Below are 19,531 nucleotides of genomic sequence, written 5' to 3' on the forward strand. Positions count from 1 at the left end.
GTGGGACTACTGAGTAAATGAAGGGCAGGAATGTGTAACTGTGCTGAAAAAATTATGTTGAAATAAGATTGAGAACAGGTTGTGAATGCCACTGTGGTTTATATTTGATCCTAGAGACCTTAGGGAGCTATTTTTGTTTATTATTTATTGACATAGCCACATCTGTACTTTAGGAATATACCACTTTGACAAATATATGGAAGCTAGATTAGAGAGGAGAGAAATTTGAAATCAATGAGACCAATTAAGAGGGAATTGGGATAGTCCAAGCATGGGATGATTAGGATTTCAGGTCCTTCACTTATAAGCCATGTAATTGAAGAGAAGGACATGAATAGAAAAGATATTGGAGGTTAAATTGATAAGATGTTGACAACTGGTTGGCTACGTGAGGTCAGTAAGAATTAGTAGAGTATTACTTCAGTTTTGAAGCTTTGTGACTGGAAGGATTCAATCTTGACAGAAATCAGGAAATATGGAAAAGAGCTGGATTTTGAGGGAAAGCTATTGATTTCTGTTCTGCACGTATTGAGTTTGAGATGCCATTTAATTCAAAATGTCCAATAAGTAGCTAGTGATCCATACCGGAACTTGAGAGAGACGCATTTAATTTTAGAATCCAAAGTATATTATATTTACAATAAAGTTTTGATTGATCAGCACTTTCAAATATTCATAACAAACAATACATATTCACAGAATTATGTAAAGAAAATAATTGCCTTAATTGTTCCACAGAGACACTATAAAATTCTCAAAGTTTAAATAATGTTCACCATATTGTACCTATAAAGGATGAAGAGTGAATTAATTAACCAGAGCACCCATTGCTTAAGTACATAAATTGATCAGGGCTTTACTACCTTTCATTCAATTCTTGAAAGGCAGAGGAATGTCATATATTTTTATTTACACTTGATAGATGGAAAAAAAAAGAAAGATACAGTAATAGTGCTGGAAAAGTACATGATTGTGCCAAAATAAACATCAAATTACTTTTGTAGTTACTAAAACTCATTTCCTTTGGTTATTGTGGTATAAAATATTGTAAAAATAAGTGCATTCAATTACCCTTGGATTAGTACTTTCAAGTAACATTTGGTAAATTCCAGAAACAAATTTCTATTTACTACTATGTTCTATCAATCAGTAGGAAATGAAGGAATGATATGAAGGTTAATCTGAATAATACTTAGAAAGGCTTTAGATTTGGGCAACAGAAAACTTATAAAGTTGCAGGTATAAGACCTGAGATTTAGACCTGGAATGTTCTCTTTTACAAAATGCCAAACTTCCAAGTAGTTAGCTGACATGTTCAAGGTCACACAGGTAGCAGGTGGAGAGGTTGGATTTAAACCAAGGTCCTCCACTATGGTTTTCACAACACTGCAGAACTTTCCTTATATAGAAAGAACTGGAGTCTTCTTGGGTAAACAGAAATGGAAAGACTAAGTAGAAATGACAATACAATCTGATCAATTTAGAAAATAGAAAGTCCTACAAAAGCAACATTTTGGGTTAAAAAAATCCATTTCCTAAAAGGAAAGGATTTATCATAAGGAGTATTTTAATGAAGAGAGATTTTGTAAAAATATTTGATGAATTCATAAAAGCACCATGTTAAGGTAGTGACCAAAAATGAGTGGGGAAAAAGGCTTTGGCATTTCAGACAGACACACCCTGCATACAACATTTATAGGAGAAAGCAGGTTATTATACTAGATTCCAGTCTGTTGAGTTATCCAGTCACGATAGAAGGGCACATAAGTGTAGATTCCAGGTTTGTCTGGCAGGCCACATTCATATCCCCAACTCACTATTCCCCAAACCGACCAGATCTGCCTCGAGTCAGCCATCGCTAATGGTCCACCAGAATCTCCCTGAAAGAAAATCAACATTTGTAATTAAATATCATGATTTTACTCTAAATCACAAATAACTGGCATTTATGACTAACAGAATGAATTATCAAAAAACATGTATAGGATTTTTATGTTGTAGTCTGATTTAAATAATTTCATGTTGACAATGTTGAAACTTAACATGTAATGAAGAGGCAAGAAAGGTTTTGATTTCTCCAGTACAAGTCTCATAGTTAGATGGGACTTTAGAGGTCATCTAGTACAATTCTTTTATTTTATTATTTCATGTTTAAAAATCATCACAAAATCTATGATTTCTTTTAAGATCCAGCTCAAACATCGTCTTTTGCCAGAAGCACCCAGATTTCCTTGGATTTATTCTGTATGTACCTTCTGTCCATCTTCTTTGGGTACATGTTTTCTTCATTAGAATCTAAGCTCTTTGAATTTGGGGAATGTTTTTGCTTTCTCTTTGTGTATCCAATTCTGAGCACAACATCTCACATATAGTAAGCCCCTTGATAAATGCTTGTTGATTGATTATCATCTTATTCTTATTTTTTTGTAAAAAAAATGGAATTCAGAAATAGTATAAAGATATTAATTTCCTATCATTCCATTTAATTTAATATTATGCAGACTATTGTGTAAATAAATGTCAGCTTTATGTTACTGAATGGGAATATTTCCATTTAAATTCGTCACCTGTAGACTCAAATAAAGGATCTTTGGGACCACTCCAGTAATAGACAGGACAAAATGGTGTAAAAGGCTGATTCCACCATGGTGTAATCGTTTCTACTGATTCCCTCTACTTTAAAAGATTTTCTATAGCAGACAGGACAATACAGATGACACACATGTTGACCAGTGCCAACAGAGTGTAATCATTTTTGCTTAGTCTCTCTAATTTTAAAAGCTTTTCTTTATAATTTGGTGATTGAAGAATTGGTATAGCAATATATTAAAATTCTTTGAAAATTTTTTCAATCAATGTGTCCAGGCAGTTGTGGGCCACACTTCAATTTATTTGTTGAATTCTCAAGAATATTTTGTGTTTGTAGTGGTCTGAAGATTTGCTGTATGTGATTTATGAATTAGAGTGAAGTTCTATATAATTCTAATAGTTTCAACTGAATGAGTTCAGAAACCAGATGAAAAGTATTTAAATGAGAATGAGAAAAAGTGTAAATGGATTTTTCAAAGACTTTAATTGAGATAGGTATTAGAAAATATAGGATAATAGTTAACTAGAGTGATAGCTTGGTTGGTTGGTTATTTTGGGGGCTTGGTTATAGATAGCAGGGAAGAAGCCAATAGATATGAAGAGACACATTAGAGAGGGCAGAGGTGATAGGGCAATCAGTTGAAAAAAAAGGAGGAGAGATGGAATAAAGAGTACATGCAACATTGATGGTTTTAGCATAGAGTACATAATATTATCAAAAGAGAAAATGTATATTAAATGCCTTGTAAATGTTAAAGCATTTTATGTATCACAGTATTATGACCTGAAAATTCTCTGGATATATTAATTTTGGCAGTAGTCTTTTCTAGTAGTCTTTTCATTTTGTGTAATATAAATTATCAATTTTATTTTGTATCACTTTTATTCCTTGCTTGATTAAGAATTCTCCCTAATCATATTTTTAAAAATACTTTTTTTCTTTGCCTTTTTAAAAAAAAGATGTAATCTTTAATATTAGGTCATCTATCTATTTTTCTATATTTTTACTGAATTGTGGTGCCCAGAGCTATAAACAGCAATCTAGAAGTTATCTGACAGGGCAGAGTTAAATAAAACAGAATAATTTCTATTCTTAGTTTAGAAGCCAACAAGGACACTATTACGACATAAAAAAGACTAGAACTCTACGGTCAGGAGAAGATACTAAGGAGATTGCTTGCTTGATCAAGTGCACTGGCAAAGAGACCCAGGCAATGATTCTATCCTGAACCTGGATCTCATGGTAATGGGAAGAGCTTAACCTTTTTTAATTTTATTTTTTTCATCATGGACAAATCTCTTTGGCACTCTGGTTAAACCTCTGAAACCCTTCTCAGAAAAATGTTTTTAAATGCATAAAATAAAATGAAGAGTACCCATAATGCTAAAGTATTTTATATATTTAATTTAAATATTTATATATTTCTAATATTTGTAGATATAATCATTAATTATTATATTAAAGATTAATAATCATTTTAATAAACTATAAGTTTACTAATTTAGCTAATACATGAATTACATTTAATGTTTAATAAATCTTTAATAAATATTAATGTGTATATATATTTTACATAATTTTCCTTATCTGAGTTTACAGAATCCCTGAAATGTGTCTGTGGACGTCATTAATAACTTCTGCTCTGATAGTAATAGTCAGCTTGAAGGGCCTTATAATTGTGATCTTTGCTTGATCAAGTACACTGGCAATTGTACCCAAAGGCAGATATTCCATGCAAGAAGACTCCTTGAAGTCTATAGCAGTGAAATGCATCCTCTGGTACATTCTTCAGAACTCTGTGATTTCATTGATTCAGGTATACTTTCCAATGGTGCAAAATCTATATCTACTCAACTCATATTGCTCTTGTTTATGTCTGCCTGTAAATACTCCATAAAAAAGCCCATTCAATGTGCCTGGGCCCTTCTTTACAGAGATACCAGAGCATTTGCTCTTACCACAACATGCGTAAACATTTTTCAGTCATACATATCTGGTGACATTCTTTCTATCACTTCCTCTGCATAATTCTGGGTTAATAACATGTTTTAGCCTGCTCATGACCATCAAGGATCTCAATACTGTCCTTTGGGCCATCCTCAGTTTTAATTCCTTGGTGACAGTAGTATTCCACTATTTCGAGTCAGAAGAACATACATACATATATATATATATATATATATATATATATATATACATACACACACATATATAACACATACACAGACACATATATGCACATGTATATGTATACATATATGTGTTCATATATAGGTCTAGACTTGTCATGTCTCCAGTGTACAGAATTCTTAATGTAAAAACTCCTCTACCAGTATAGATCTGCAACTGTCCTAAAACATACTGCCTTACATGAGCCATGGAGAAGTTGGCCAGGTTTACACGGTCAGCGTGTGCCAAAGGTGGGAGATGAAGTCAGGTCTTTTTCATATCAGAACTGGTTCTCTCCCCATGATTTTATGTTGCCTCTAGCCTGGAAGAATGCTATGTAAAAATGCTTTGTTTTATGGAAAAGATTGAGATTATCACAAGCACTTTGTTTTGTTTAAGTAAAACAAGTTTTGCTTTTCTCCTCCTGTTCTTTCTAGAGGCAGATTGGTGGTGTCCTTATCATTCTTTTCATTGCCATCACCTTCATTTTTTCCTTCATCTTTGATATTGTCAACTTTATTGTCTTGTCATTTCCATCTCTGTGTCCCTCTTCTTCCCTTCTTTTTTCCTCATGTTCTTGTTCTTCTTACTTCTTGTTCTTTTTTTGTTCTTCCTCCTCCTCCTCCTCTTCTTCTCATCATCATTATCATTTTTCAAAATAATCTTTAGATACTTGAAGCTTTGGGATTTATAGTTTCTCCTGCTTTTCTTAGATAGCAGATATTGTATTTGTCGGATATTATAATTTATTGGTCCTTCCTTCTGCCATTTCCCCCAATATTGTACCTGTTTTTCCTCTGTGTTCCAGGTTTGTCATATTTTTGTGGTCAGCTTTCTCCCCCATCCTCCATTTTCTTAATTAGATTTACTATATTCCAATAAAATGTATCAGTCTTTATTAGATGCATGCCATCCTTCATCAAGAGCCCATCATTTTTATGATTTAAGCAATGTTCCAGAGTCCCATTTTCAGGGCAGTAGTTTCCTTCTAAAACTTCCTTCCTATGCTGAATCTTATATCTTCACCAGTGAGTAATTATCCAATCATTAGTTGAATCCTCAAAGTCTTCCATTCCACAACTTCACTTCCCCATGAGTTCATAAGGACTAGATATGCTTTCTGGGAATCCCAAGAAGAGTTTAGTGTTCATCAGTTTTAATAGTTCTCTGGAAAACCATGGGAACATTCTGGTTACATACCCTAAGATGACAATCGATCATTCAATTGTTTGTGTCAGGTCTAATCTGTCAGGCAATCAGCCTTTATCAAGTCCATACTAGTACTAGTCCATACTCCATACTAGGCTCTGTGCTGAGTGCTGGGGACACAAAGAATGGATAAAAACCAAACATTCCCTGCTCTAAAAGAGCCCACACTTTAATGGAGTTTGTAGTTTGCCTCAGCAGAGTCATCAAGGAGTGTTAGTTATTCTTCTCTGAGTTTGATGTCCTTGACTGGATAAACTTTTATTTGGAGTAATGTGTAATCACAGCATCATTCCTAGCCAGCAGCACAAGAAAGTGCTTTCTCCAGAAATGTTCTGGGTTCTGTTGTGTTTATGTCCCATATGTTTAATTCCCTCAGCAGTTTTATATCTTTTTTCTTCTTTAGAATTTATGGAGTAAATGGGTGATGTTGTCAGTCTTGAACTTTAAAAATGTGTGTGATGGATTGCAGAGGGGAGACGAGCTTGGGAGACTCATAGGAGGCTACTGAAATAATCCAAATGAGAGGGAAGGTGGATCTGACTTAGAGTAGTGAGTGTGTGAGCAGAGAAAGAGGGACAGAGATGTCATAGAGGTAGAAACCACAAGGCTTGACAACTGTCTGGGCATATGGGGCAAAAGTGAAAGAAGCCCAGATGGATGTCCTTGACAGAAATTGGCAAGTTGGGAAAAGATAATAAGCTCTGTTTAGGTATCTGAGGTACCTAGAGGATGTCTAGTTTGAAACAACCAATACACTGTCAGACTTGTACATCTGGAGTTTGGGAAAGAGTTTACATATCTTATCACTGATTTTTGTGAAAATCTATGTCATTTAAATAATTATTCTTAGACACATTTTCACGTTTAAATTAAACTATTATTAATTACTCCAAAATTCATCCATTTTTAAAAGATCAAGAAAATGATAAAATGCCAGTCATAAACTATTTCACAATTATTATGATATCATCTTGATTTCTTATATTCCTGTGACCTAACCATTGGATAGTAGCACAGACCTGTAAAAGCAATTTGCTTTCTCTCATATATTCTAGAGAACAGGAATAACTTCAGGGCAATTTATTTGTTCCATTAATACTGTGCCACGTATTGCTATGTAAATAATTTTGTTACTCAGGAACCTACCTGACAAGCATCAATGCCACCTCCAGGTTTTCCAGCACATATCATACCGGGTTTCACCAATCCATTATATTGTTCTAATGAATTACAGTCGTCATTGCTCAAGATTTCAACTCCACCTTGCTCAAGAATATTTACACTTGTACCTATGGATTACAAGGGAGAGGATGAGAACTTCGAATTTACAAAATGGATTCCCTACAGTTGCAAACATGATTTACTGAATAATGCACACTTTCGAACTTTCTGGCAAAAATCCTCTTCTTGATATTATCACAGGCAAGGCACTGATAAGACGTTCATATGAAAAAGATGTCTCCACAGTCTCTCAATGGCAACAGTATGGGATGGAAGATTTATTACTGCTACCCTTACTCCTCCCCTCCCTATAACTATTACTACTACTACTAATCATTAATATTACTGCTATTACTATTACTACTACCTATTACTATTACTACTACTACTATTACTACTAATTATTATAACTACGACTACTATCTACTACTATTACTACTACTAACTACTACTAATAATAACTATTACTACTACCTATTACTATTACTACTACTACTATTACTACTAATTATTATAACTACGACTACTATCTACTACTATTACTACTACTAACTACTACTAATAATAACTATTACTACTCTTATTACTACTATTACTACTACTACCTATTACTATTACTACTATAAGTACTACTATTGCTACTACTACTATTACTATTACTACTATTAACTACTGCTACTACTACTATTAATACTATTATTACTGCTTACTATTATAATTACTACCTATTACTATTATTGCTACTACTACTACTTATTACTATTACTACTACTACTAGTACTACTAACTATTGCTACTACTGCTACTATTACTATTATTGCTACTAACTATTGCTACTACTATTACTGCTTACTATTACTACTACTACTATTGCTATTACTATTACTATTATAGCTTATTACTACTATTACCTATTACTATTACTGCTTTTACTACTACTACCTATTACTACTATTACCTATTACTATTACTACTACTTATTACTATTACTGCTATTACTACTACTATTACTACCTCTACTCTACTACCACCACCCCCTACCCACCCACCGACCTATCTACCTACCTACCTACTACCATTCCTTCTCCTTTCTCCTCCTATTCCTACCACCACCATTCAATGAAACTTGAATATATGATGTTATTTCTTAAAACAAGTAAGATATACACAGTAGTTGCAAAATATTTATTAGGGAAGACATTTAAAATATGTCAGTATTCTTGTATTCAATTCATTTATATAAAATACATGCACAATGATCTTTGATGCTTCTAGAAAGCCTGAGGATATATGTGGGTATGATTGAAGATTTCTCCCCCAAAAGATCTCTCTGAGAAGTTCCCCTTCCTTTGTTTACTTTCGTCTTTCTCTTTTGCCCATATCTCCAAATTGTTGATAGTTTCCATAACTGCTACTGCATTTTCCTCCTAGAACCCAGGGCTAAAGAAACAAGAGCAGGATATAATGGAAGGAGTGTTGTTTTTGCAATCAGGAGACACTTGAGATCGAATTCTATGATCTCTGAAATTTATTAGCTGTGTGACTGTGGCTAAGTCACTTACTTCCTCATGGCCACAGTTTTCTAGTCCTCTTTAAAATGTGTTTATTAATACTTTTAATTCCTCCTTCCTAGGATTGTTATGAGGATCAATTGAGATGATACTATGTGAATCTTACTAATTATTCTAGACTTATTTTTATGACAGACATAGGTTTCTAAGTTTGAGAATTTGGCATTCAAACTATTATAATGACATAGGACTCGGGGATAGAAAGGACCTTAGAGGTCACTTAGACCAAAGCACTCATTATACAGATGAGGAAAGGAGTGCCCAAAGAGGTAATGATTTGTTTAAAGGTAAGCCAGAATCTGAAAATTTAAAGAAGTATTTCTATTTTTTATTTTTGTCTCTAAATCCACTGTTCTCTCTAATATGTCAAATTGCTTCTTTAATAGCTTCTTCCATATCTGTATGGGCCCTAAATATTAAATGAAATTAAGGCAATTTTCTCCTGAGATACTCACCACCAAGTCTATGGGATCCCCATCCTGTCACATAAACACTGCTCCCCACAGGGATGCTCTGATTGGCCTCTGGGAGACAGATTCGATGGATGCTCTTGGTAAAGGTGACTCTATTACTCAGCTCCACCAGTGCAATGTCATTTTCATGAGTTGGTGATATATAATTAGGATGTATTATAATCCTCTTCACATTTGCTCTTTTTTCTGGTGAACTTAGGGAATATCCAAAGCTAATACTCCATCGGCGTGGGTCACGGACACTAAGGGGGGAAAAAAGATGGAAATAGATGCAATAAAATATTTTTGGATCAAAAACCTAAAATGTGGAGTTTGTAGAGTACCTCCCATTCCAAATTTCTGAGCATGTGAATTTTTTCCCAATTTTTCCCCAATAATTTTAGACTGCTTGCTATATATTTCATAATCATGTAACAGAACTAGATAGCTTATAAGGAATTCCTTCCCAGAAAGAATTGCTTGTCAAGGAAAGCGCAGTTCAGTGATTTTAGAAGAAATGTTTGGAACTATAATCTCCAACTAAAATCATAGTGAAATCCAATGTCAGGTAGCTAAGTAATTCACATTTATGTAGCCAGTTGAAGATTTGTGAGGACTTTACATACCTTATTTTATCTTCACAGCAATCTTTTGCAGAAGGTGATATTATCATCAACATTTTATAGATGAGGAGATTTAGATTTAAATGATCACTTGTCCAGGGTCACACAGTGAAGAAGTGTCTAAGGCCTTCCTGACTCCAAATCCATTGCTCTGACTTCTAAACCAAGGGTTAACTTTCTGTCATGGACTCTTTCAGAAGGGTCTCTTGTCAGAATAATGGCTTTATTTGTTTTAAATCACAAACTAAAATACATAGAATTTTGAAGGAAATCATTTGCATTGAAATAAAGATGTATTTTTCTCCCTAATTTAACTTCACATATTCTTTGAAATCTATCTATATCTATAGATCTCAGGTAAAGAACCATTGTACTATGGCATACTGTCTCTTAAGTACTTCTTGGTAAGGAATAGTAGCTGGATCTGTTATGTTCTTGATCTAAGAAACTACTAGGTGAAGGGACTCCCCGACTAATGCAGTTAGTAGTTGACAATGATATCAAACTCTTAAAAAAAAAAAAAAGAGGGGGGGCGACTACTGGCCCCAAATGGCACATATTCAATTAGAAAATCATATATTAACATTATTTATGTTTTATTACATTTTACTTATTTCATTAAATTTTTTCAATTACGTTTTAACTTGCTTCAAGAGAGTTGTGGATTTCAGAGTTACATGGCCTAGGACAGAAGAAAGAGGTTTATTGATCTGCCCAGAGTTGTAATGCCAGGTTGTACCAGAACAAGGACTTAAACAGTTTTCCTGACTTTACTACTATATACCACAATGTCGCTCTGTTGGGTAAACCCAAACAAAACATGGCCTTGTTAAATTAGTGAAAAGCTCTCAGAGGTTATTCCACTGCCCCCTTGTCCCCTGAATCTTGTACTGTTTAATAAAAATTTAACATAAAAATAGTAAAGCCACTTAGAAGAAAACGACTCATAATACATAAGTGAACCTAATGATTGGCGGAGGTTTTCTTTAGATACTTTTCTGGAAATTTTGTAACTTCAACCTGATGTTGAGCATAATGAACAATTGAGCAACCTAAGGGATTCCTGGTGTGTTATTTTTCTCATCCCAGAAATAATTTTGGATGGGTCACTTTTTAGAATTTTAGGGTGGTTCCCCCCTCTTTTTTTTTTTTTTTTTTTTTACAATTTCTCAAATGAATTTTATTTTGTTTTATTTCATAAATTTATTTTATTTTGTAGGTCTTTGTCCTTATCAGGGAAATATTGGTGGTGGTGATAAATTTTTTCCATCTCTCCATGAAGTCCCTGATTGCATGGACAACTTATTAAGTGGAAGGGGAAAGAAGAAAGGGGAAAAAAGATTTTTCAAAACAAAAGTGGGGAATACAGGTAGCATAGATTGAAAAGAAGAATAAAAATGCTGATATTAAATATTTGGCAAAAGCAGGATCAGCTTGTGAAAGTTTAGGACCTAAGATATGAGAATATTGCTGGAGACCTAGACCCAGGGAGGGGATGAGCACATATTGTCTGTCATTCTTATCTTCTCAACTTACTTTATTCCCTACAATTGGGCACTGGCCTGGAATGCTATAGGGGGATTGTGGGTTCCTAAAGAACCTCCAGACTCCTTATCTTCTTTCCAGGAACCTGCTCCTTTCTATGTATCTTATGACAAGGCTGGTCATACTCTGAACTGACCCATTTTGGCGAATTCTCAAATCACAGGAGACATTCAGGCGAAGTTGTAAGTTCAGTATCTAGTACCTTGTCTTTTAATGTAGCTTATGGAGAATCTCTTCAAGAGATTTAGAGATATCAAGGGAACATGCAAAATGGGTGTGATAACAGACAAAAATGGTAGGAATTTAACAAAAACAGAAGAGGTTAAAAAGAGGAGGTAAAAATACACAAAAGAAATATACAAGAAAGATCTTAGTATCTTAACATCACACTATGGTATGGTTACAGATCTAGAGTGAGATATTCTGGAGAATGAATTCAAGTGGGTCTCAGAAAGCATTGCTAAAAATAAGACTAGTGGAGATGATGGGATTCTTTTCAGCTGAGTTGAGATCCATATAATCATAATCGACTAAAAATAAACAAAGGTGACTAAAAATGAAAGTTGGACTAAAAGAAAAGTTGAGCACTGCACAATTGACTCTTTCAAATTATGCTAGAGAAGACTTTTGAGAGTCCTTTGGACTATAAGGAAATAAAATCAAGAAATACTTGGGGAAATCCCTCTAATTTTGTTTGCCTGCATTTTGGATTTCCTTCACAGGCTAATTGTACACTATTTTAAAATCTGATTCTTTTTGTACAGCAAAACAACTGTTTGGTCATGTATACATATATTGTATTTAATTTATACTTAAACATATTGAACATGTATTGGTCAACCTGCCATCTGGGGGGGGGAGGAGGGGAAAATTAGAACAAAAGGTTTGGCAATTGTCAATGTTATAAAATTACCCATGCATATATCTGCATTAAAAAAATAAATAACTTGGGGAAATTAATTCAGACTAACCTCTAGAAGGTCACATATTGAAACTGAAGCTTAAAAAATAAGAATATGAGACTTTCTGGAAAAGACCCTGATGTTGAAAAAAAAATTAAGGGCAAAAGAAAAAGAGAATGGCATAGGATAAGATGGATGGATGGTGATACAGAAAAAACAAACATAAACCTGGACAGACTTTGAGAGATAGTGAAGGATAGAAGGGCCTCCTATGCAATGGTCCATGAGGTCATGAAGAATCAAACATATCTGAATGACTGAACAACAACAACAACAAAGTTTATAAAAAGGATATTTTACTAGCTCCAGGGATAGAGAGGTGAACAGAAGACAGGATTCAGAGAATGTTCCAAAGCTTCAAAAATAGAATCCTATGTAATTTGGTACTTGATGACACAGTATGATTATTTAATGTAATTGCTTCTATGAAGATTACAGTTTCTAGACTTAAGCATCTTAATCATATAGGAGCATCTTAAATTGAAGTTCTCTTACCAATAATGGAAAATGTGAAAGTGCTAAAAGCCTGTTTTACATGACATTTTCAGCTCTGAATTACAGATTCACAAGGATAAATGAGATTAATAGGGGTCATTTCTGTTTTTTCTTCTTTCTAATAGATAACTAGCCTGGCAAGATCTTGCCCACTTATTCCTCATAGAACTTTGGACCTAACACTAGAAAACACTGACACAAATGAGAAACATCCCTCTAGATATGACTGAGTACAAATTCAATACCAAATCAACAAGTTGGGGAATACTGTCACACAATATAATCTAGACATATAGTGGAATTCAGAATATCTTCAGGTCTATTTGTATTTTTGTAATTTCGCAAAATTTGTACTATTCCCAGACCTACTCCCTATATGTGTCTGTCTCTCTGTCTCTGTCCATTTTTGCTCTGTCTCTGTTTCTCTCTCATTGCTACCTCTGTGGAAAACTTTCCCTTTAAAATCTAGGTCTCCTAGCTAGGTCTATATCACTCAAGTTTAGGATGAGTCCTAAAGTTAAATGGCAATACAAGAGAGCTTTATATCTATCTATCTATATCTATCTATATCTATATCTATATCTATATCTATATCTATATCTATATCTATATCTATATCTATATCTATATCTATATCTATATCTATTAGGTTAATTTTGTTTTTGTGGTACACAACATAGTCTTTTCCTTGTGTTCATAGTATTATCTTAGCACAACCCCTTTTTTCAGCCCTGAACTAACTCAATTTACAATCTCCCAGAAACAATATCATTAGTCTGGTGGAGATCAGTAACTTTTTGTAGTAAGCTGAGTCCTAGTTTTCAATCCTATAAAATGCTAAGGAAAACTAGCATTAGGAATAAGAGGCTGTTTTCATTCAGTTTCTTGAATTCTGGTACGTTCAGTCTCATATGGAGGACCCTAAGTCACAGTTCCTTGTCATGGCTGCTTTACTTCTACCTTATTGGTTATAAACTCACTTTCGAAAGCAGTGAGCAGCAGTCAGGAGCCAGGTGTTGCTAATGAGGATAGCTCCACAGTGGTGAATATTGTTGAGCTGAAGGCTTGCTTGCCACGGCCAGTCTCCCGCTTTGGCTTGTGTTCCTTCTATGATTCTTTCATAGGATAATGACATGAGGTCAGGGCGGGATCCACATTCTGATAGAAAAAAGAATCATTAACTTCAGGAAATATCTTCAGAAGATTAATAAATCATTTATTATTGATTATTGATAAATCAATATTATTGATATAGTTATAGATAAAGTACTTTATAGGACTCTATCTTGCTCTATCTGTTCTTCCATGTAACTATAGAAGTAAAAGTCAGTGGGCCGTCAAATTAAGTCTCTTGAGGGAACCTTTGAATTATAGGTGTCAAAAAGTAAGATCGGGAATTAATATGAATTTAATTTAGATTTCACTCTAACTATCCACAATGGGATAGCTAACTGGCACAGTTGATACAATGCCAGACCTGAAGCTAGGAAGACTCATTTTTCTGTGTTCAAATCTAACTTCAAAACTTAATAGCTGTGTTATCCTAGGCAAGTCACTTAACTTTGCCTCAGTTACTCATCTGTAAAAATGACCTAGAGAAAAAAAAAATCACAAATCATTCTAGTATTTTTACTAAAAAAAACCCTACATGGGTTCACAAGGAGTCAAACATGGCTGAAATGACTGAACAACAACAAAAAAATCTAATAAGAAAAATCAACTAGATGAAGAATGCTTATTGTGAAGATTATGCTGTGCTTTTCTACCAGTATATACATTATTGAGAGAAACTATAGTAGGAGAATGCAATGTTATTTTTAGGGAATAGTGTAGTATTTCCATTGGCTCCAAATCCCTCCTAAAATGAAAGCTTATTAGAAAAAAACCAAAACCAAAACTAAAACCAAAGCTCTAGTGTTCTAGTGCTATTACATGTTTGCAAAGCATGGAATTCCAGGTTTCAAAGGCCTGAAGTTGGAATTCATCCATAAGACAATGGAGAAATGGGCGGTAGGTGTGAGTAGCTTGGAGCCCATTATGAATGAAGAATTGTGTAATAACAGTTGTGTTGGAGATAGTCTTAAATAAGTGGAAGGAAAGAAGGAAGCAAGCATATATTAAATGCCAATTATGTGCCAGGCACTATGCAAAGCCCTGTACAAATGTTATCTCATTTGACCCTTACAACTGTAGAAGGTAGGTGCTATAATAATAATAATAATAATAATAATTATTATTATTATTATTTTACAATTAAAGAAACTAAGGGAGGGAGACAGAGGTTAAATGACTTGCCCAGGATCACACAACTATCAATCTTGGATGTATGAATTATGAGGTACTAGAAATAATAGCATATGAGGCTGAATTTGACTTGAGGACTTCCTGATTCAGCCCAGTGCCCTATCCATAGCATCACCTAGCTGTCTCTGGAGTTAGGGCAGTCCTGCAACAAGAAGGAAAGAGAAATAATATATTTATATATAATATATATAATATTATGTATATATAAAACATGATATATATTATATATGTACATCTAATATAAAATATTATATGTATGTGTTACTTGCCCAGAGTCACATAGCTATGATTTATCCTTGAGCCTTCCTGACTCCGACTAATGCTCCATCTACTGTACCAACTAGATGGCTCAATTATTATTGAAATATTACCATTTTATTAATTAATATTAATAATTATTAACATTAAAATATTAATGTATTAAAATCTCCATTTATATTGTAAAAGTGACTCTGGAGTCTTGAAGATTATTCCAGCAGAATGTCATCTTCCATCTGGATTTACCAGCCAAAAGCTGGAAAAGCTTCTTTTTAGTATGAGTTTGGTGGTATTCTTTGTGTCTTAGCACAGCTAAGGAGGTTTATCACTAAAGGTTTGGTTTTCATATAATGATATTGGGGATAAAAATGTGGAAATTGATAGGAGGTCTATGGAGAGAGAATGTATTTATAGTGATAAAGCCTCAGGTCATTAAAATAGTGAAGTATCACATATGTTGTGATTAATTATAAGCTGCAAAAAAAAATTACTCATGTCAGTAAGAAAAAAACAGAAAAAAAGTGTCAGTAGTTATCAGTTATGTCCACCCATATAGATAGTCATATTTAGATTAAAATACAGGTAGGAAGACCTTTGCAAAGTCCATTAGAGAAACCCTTTCTATTTATTATTAATTATACAACTTCCATTCATTATATTTCATTGTCTGTTCAAGAAATTTTTAAAATTTACCTTTGATGAAAATTTCTTGTGCCACTTCAGGAGGAATAGCTGATGTGAAAAAAAAAAAAAAAAGAAATTAAATAAACAAACAAGGCTTTGGTACCTCTTTTATAGAGTCCCATGTACTTTTATTTTTTTATTTAATCCAAATCTTCAGGTTCACCCTAATGATTAATTTTGAGGTATAGTGAATGGATTGACTCACACGTTTGGAAATAATATGTAGAACATAACTGATTAAATAAATAATTTTGGCGGGCATTTTTCTTCCTATAACTAACTCCCAGTAAAGGGTTGATTTTAAATTCTCTTTAAATTGTAGATTTATTTGGGGTTTATGAGAAAGAAGTTTCTTCTTAGGGCAGTTTAAGAACTCCCGAAGGCCCTTGGAGACACATCTGCTACCCCTCTGACTAAATAATTTAGAAGTACTCTGAGCTTCATCTCAGTAAAGATGATACTCTTGAATTTACCTTAGGAAGCTCAGAGAGTAAATGATTTGTATATGTTGAATTTCACATCAAAATAGAATGCATTTATAGATCTAAGAATTTTTCTGTCTTTATTTACAAGGCAGTGACTGGAAAGGATAGGTATCATGAACAAAAATTATATTATTGTCCTATAAATCATTTTGCAAGTCTCAAATCCTACTATGACTCTCTTAATTTCCTGTAAAATAATAACATATGCTCTCTGATCTTTTACTTTTCTGCTTCAGTTCCTGTTTTCTAGGAATTAGCTTCTAGATATATGTGTGCTTCCCTCAACAAAATATAATATGTTTTATAGGATAATGCATGTATGAACTACATCAAAGTGCCTACCATCTTTGGAAGAGGAGGGCAAGGAGAAAATTTTGGACCACAAAATCTTGTAAAAACCAAAGCTAAACATTATAAAATATTATTCAAAGGAAAAAAACCCCCACAAACCACAAACTTTTTAATTGCAACAGACCTTAATACATCCTATAAGTAATCAAAAGTCGGTTGTGTTTATATTTTATGTGGTTTGACCCCAAATTATCTTTTCAAATTAGGCTAAAACAACAGAATGTTATTAATAAAATATATATTGATATCACTTGGGGATGTTTATTGGTTCCTTGATGCATAATATATATGAAAAGCAGACACCTATCTAAATTTTTTTGAATTTAAAGAAATGTACATTTAGTGAACTATATCCCAAACAAATTATTTATCCCATTATTTTCACTTGTATCATTTCAAGCTTTTAAAGCCATTTTTCAAAGCTCCCCCTTAAAGAAAAAAAAAGTAGAGCCTTCTGTCCTTTAAAATATAATTGAACTTATTTATAATTTGATTGTATACACTTTTCTAAATCAATTTTGCTATTTGTGATATTTTATTTCAGAATTGCATTTACATGAGTGTATTATTAAATCAATAATAAAAGGCCCATCAATGATTTTTTTTTATTTGAGGATAGGATTTAGAATGTTATAATTGTTGTAATGGTAATATAATGGTGAATATTTAATGTTATAATGTGAAGTAAACATTTCTAGCAAGGGTAGACAACTCTTCTGAAATTTATAATCTTTGAATGGATTGGTGAGAGACAGAATATGTTAGAAGCAGAACTTGAACTCAAAGTTTCCTGAATCCCTAAATCTGCTTCTCAGAATTTAATAGGATTTAATTCAACGTAATTAACATTTATTAAAAGACAGTCAACCTAGAATTATTTTTTAATGATAAATAAAACGTCCATTATCATAGGTTTCAGCATTTACCTTTGCAATACCTTGTATTCCAAATTTTTCTCCCTCTCTCTTACTCCCCCCCACCCCAGACAGCTAAGCAGTCCAATATAGGTTAAACACGTACAATTTTTCTAAACATATTTCCATATTTCTCATGCTGTGCAAGAAAAATCAGATCAAAAAGGGGGGAAAACAAAGAAAAGAAACAAGAAAGACAAAAAAAAACAAAAAACCAAACAGGCAAACTAACAATAGCAACAATAAAAAGGTAAAAATACTAAAACAACAATTTTAGAAACTTCAGTTTGACCAACTAGAATCCAAAAGACAGAAATACTGCATAATTTTAAAATTACAATATAGATCTAAAAAAAAAAAAAAAAAAAAAGAATTGTATAGAAACATGATACTTGCGTTGAACTACCGCAGGCAAAATATCAATTGTCATAGTCCCAGCATTATTCTGTAACTGCCTTAAAATCTGCTCGATCCTCCTCTTCATTGATGATCCCCCGACCCTTCCTGTGAATTGAAACTTCAGGAGAACAGCTGCAATCACACCAGGATCACCCGGCCTAAAACCATGCAAGCAGGTCAAGAAATATAAATTTTTATTGTCTTTATTGGATTGTTGTTTGTACACTTTTTAATTTTCATCCAGTGCTAAAATAGCTTGGATAACTTATCCAGTGTTCTTTGCACTGAACCATATTGCCTCACACACAAACTGGACAGAATCACTTAGGGAGCTTCCTTTTATCTCAGATTTAAGCCATATTTCTATTCACTCCATGCCCAGTCACAGTTGAACAGTAGCTAATCCAATTTTCTCAGGGATTTGCCATTGGCTGCTAAATTTGAAGAACTAATTGTATAAATAAGTTCATTGTAAACAGTGATATAATGCAGGAATCTTTAACCTTTTTTGAATTGTAGATGCTTTTGGTAGTCTGGTCCATAATTCTATGGATCCCTTTTTTAAAAAAATGTATTGATAGTTTTTGTTTTTACATTAGCTTCATTTCCTAATACATTTCTTTCCACAACTCACTCACTGAGCCAATCTTTGTAACAAAGAAGAAAAAAAAAGATTTAACAAAGTAGTCAATACAAAAATTGAATCTGAAAATATGTATAAAATGTATTAAAAAGGAGACATATTTTCTCCTAATTTTTCCTTCAGGACCATACTTGGTCATTTCAATTAAACAATGGTAAATTTTATTCTTTGGTCTTTTCATTTTTGCTGTGGTTGTTGAATGTTATTTTCCTAGTTTACTTATTTCACTGTATTAGTTCATAGAAATTTTCCTGTGGTTCTCTGTATTCTTCAAATTGATTATTTCTTATAGAGCAAGTAATTGCCCACTTTCACTTACATATAACACTAATCATAACAATAATCTGTACAGATTGGATTCTTATGTTTATATAGCAGAAAAAGCATAGGATTTAGTCAGGGAACCTCTGTTAAAGCCCCAACTCACCATTTATTAAATGTATGATACTGAGCCTCTCAGTTCTTTTATCTGTGAAGTAGGGATAATAAGGCTTTAAATGATGAATCTTAGTAGGTTGTTATGTCACTTTAAGTAAGATTCAAGCTCTAATCCTTAAGGAACTATACAAATATAAGCTAATTTTTCTTATAACATAGATTGCAGTCCATACCTTCCTAGATGGTCTTGGACAGTTGTGGCTAAAGAAAATCCAGCA

The 19,531-nt window shown here is 33.2% G+C and overlaps 1 protein-coding gene across 1 annotated transcript in view; it reads right to left on the minus strand.

Moving 5' to 3' along the window:
• Window positions 1-591: 591 nt before the first annotated feature.
• The window catches only part of TMPRSS11D (transmembrane serine protease 11D), a 52,258-nt gene continuing 33,318 nt past the window's right edge, over window positions 592-19,531 (minus strand). Inside the window, exons 5-10 of the mRNA XM_074273017.1 lie at window positions 18,230-18,390; window positions 16,093-16,131; window positions 13,818-13,995; window positions 9,216-9,475; window positions 7,115-7,257; window positions 592-1,880 (exon numbers count right to left, since the gene is read on the minus strand). Coding sequence (XP_074129118.1) covers window positions 1,719-1,880; window positions 7,115-7,257; window positions 9,216-9,475; window positions 13,818-13,995; window positions 16,093-16,131; window positions 18,230-18,390 — 943 coding nt within the window. The 3' untranslated portion in view covers window positions 592-1,718. The remainder of the gene's footprint in view (window positions 1,881-7,114; window positions 7,258-9,215; window positions 9,476-13,817; window positions 13,996-16,092; window positions 16,132-18,229; window positions 18,391-19,531) is intronic.

This window comes from Sminthopsis crassicaudata, chromosome 6, assembly GCF_048593235.1.
Source record: "Sminthopsis crassicaudata isolate SCR6 chromosome 6, ASM4859323v1, whole genome shotgun sequence".
Classification (NCBI taxonomy): domain Eukaryota; kingdom Metazoa; phylum Chordata; class Mammalia; order Dasyuromorphia; family Dasyuridae; genus Sminthopsis; species Sminthopsis crassicaudata.